This window comes from Helianthus annuus, chromosome 6 (assembly GCF_002127325.2).
Source record: "Helianthus annuus cultivar XRQ/B chromosome 6, HanXRQr2.0-SUNRISE, whole genome shotgun sequence".
In the NCBI taxonomy this organism is placed as follows: Eukaryota; Viridiplantae; Streptophyta; class Magnoliopsida; order Asterales; family Asteraceae; genus Helianthus; species Helianthus annuus.
In genome coordinates this window covers 111,772,999-111,775,330 of record NC_035438.2, presented here as the reverse complement: position 1 = coordinate 111,775,330, position 2,332 = coordinate 111,772,999, and the positions used below count along the sequence as shown (strand labels likewise).

The window sequence follows — 2,332 nt, the reverse complement described above, 5'->3', positions numbered from 1 at the left end:
ATTGGGGAGGTTTAGTCTTAGAGACTGGGAGGTTGGTCTTAGAGGCCATGGAGTAGTCTGAGAGACTAGGAGGTTCAGTCTGAGAGGCTGGGAGGGTAGTCTAGTGAGACTAGGAGAAATACTTGTTTTCTTATTGGTGACTAACATGTTTATTTGATTATATGTTGATTATTTGTGCACATGTGTGGTTGTGTTACAAACATCATGCCATCACCCTCAGACACGGGAGTTTCAGCACTTTGGACCCTATGGCGATCGTATCAGACGACGGGGTTTTGTCAGAGCGAGAGGTCTACACTTCCGACACCACAAGTACCGATGACGACGATTTCAAGCCGTTTACGCTGCCAAACATCGGAGCTGAGCCTGCTGATGGCCTTCCCACCGGGGATTTACCACTTGCAGTGATCCCTGCTCCTATACTGCTTGCTGCTTATCCCGTCATAGACATGCCACTCGATGTTGTTTCTGACGACGACATCGATCTGTTTGAGGAGGACCCACCAGAGGCTGATCATGAGGGTGGGGCCCCTATTGTTGCTGATGTTATCCTACCCATTGCTGAGGCCCCTGCAGAGGAGCTTCCTGCTGATTCACCTGTCCCAGATTCCTTTGAGTCTGTGGCATCTGCGTCCTTACACACTCAGGGAGTGCAGCATCACTCTTCAGACGTCGACCCTGACATGGCGTTATCAGCTGCACCTGCTCCCGCACACGACTTCGAGTTCGACCACGAGGTTGACGATGATTTTGATCCTGTCTTTCCCCCTGGTTTTGATCCTGACCAGGAGATCGAGTTCATTCACCTGGATCAGCCCCTAGAGGTGCCTGTAGCCCCTATCGATCCTTTTTTGATGATCCTGCTAATTTTGATATGGTTTTGTTGACCCGGAGCCTGTCGTGGCCCCTGAGCCAGTCGTTGCTCCTGATCCTGCATTAGAGCATGACCCTGTTCATGATGATGCACCAGCCATTGCACCCTTTGTTGATGATGTACCCGTTGCTGATGCTCCTGTTGACGCCCCACTCTTGATAGAGGATCCTGTTGTTGCACCATTTCCTGATCCTGTGCTGGTGCTGTTCGACCGTGCACCTTTTGCTACTCATGTGGATCCACGTTACGCCGACACCCGTAACGGGTGGATCGACGACGATGACGATTACCCACCATTCGTGTTACCTGTTACACCTCCAGTAGCCCCCCATTTCAGCACCCATTTCTGCACCCACTGATATCCCACTATTTCCCCCACACGCCACAGATGCACATCGCACTGATCTCCCTGTTACGTTCCTTCAGGACATACCGCCACCGCGTCCTGGAGAGGGGTCATCCAGGCAGCCGCCTGTTCCTGTTCCACCCATGTTGTCATCACCTTTTACATTCGCGTCTCAGTTTCCTCATGTTGCACCACCTACTGCACCATCTTTCACTCCGTCGAGTGAGCCATTTTTATGGACTACGCCCCCTATCATGCCACTGTCTGATCCGTATCACCCATACCATGTTGGGTACTGCACGGAGGACATACTCACATCTTTGATGATGCGACAGGAGGCATTGACACATCGTGTACATGAGTTGGAGAGAGCTCAGCGTCCTCCATGTCATTGTCAGACCCCATTTGCAGCACCGCACACACCACGTCCCCTTTCACCCGACTCAGACGTTCGCTTCATGACACCTGAGCAGAAGATAGCATATGTGTTGCGCGTCAGTCGTGCATTAGAGGAGGATTGGTTACATATGTGTCGCTTACTTTTCTCTCGTTTTCCTCCTCCACCTCCGCCATCAGCATAGGCATTTTGATTCGACACAGGTAGACTTTTGGTGAGAGGACCGCGATTGTGCCGATTACACAGCTTTTTGAAGACCGCATCTGGATGTTATGACTTTTGATGTTTAATTTTTTATTGTTGTTGTAGTTGATTAGACAATTCAGACTAGGGCGATGTGGCCCTTAGTCACTTTTGATGTACGATACAGTTACAAAGCTTGTAAACAGTATTATGGTCTTGATTTCTGATAGCGCAATCAAAGTATTCTCATTATATGTGATGTTGGATTTATTGTTTTAATTTTTATAACATGAGATGTTATGTGCTTGATTAATTTATAACATGAGATGTTATGTGCTTGATGAATGTTGTTACGTACATATACCATTCACTTACTATGACCTGACCAACGTGAAACATCTTTTAGAAGATGCCACCAAGACATGATCCGCGCATGCCCACTAATGAGGCAGAACTTCAAGGAATCATTGCTGCAGCTATCGCGCAATACGCTGCTTCTCATGCAGAAACGAGTGGAAATATCTCGCATAAC

The 2,332-nt window shown here is 48.5% G+C and overlaps 1 protein-coding gene across 1 annotated transcript; it reads left to right on the top strand.

Moving 5' to 3' along the window:
• The first annotated feature begins 248 nt into the window (after positions 1-248).
• LOC118479616 (proline-rich protein 36-like) lies at positions 249-1,934 on the top strand. Its single transcript, XM_035974232.1, has 4 exons — positions 249-771; positions 971-1,194; positions 1,301-1,442; positions 1,927-1,934. Exons 1-4 carry the CDS (start codon positions 249-251, stop codon positions 1,932-1,934), a joined length of 897 nt encoding a protein of 298 aa, XP_035830125.1.
• The last annotated feature ends 398 nt before the right edge of the window (positions 1,935-2,332 follow it).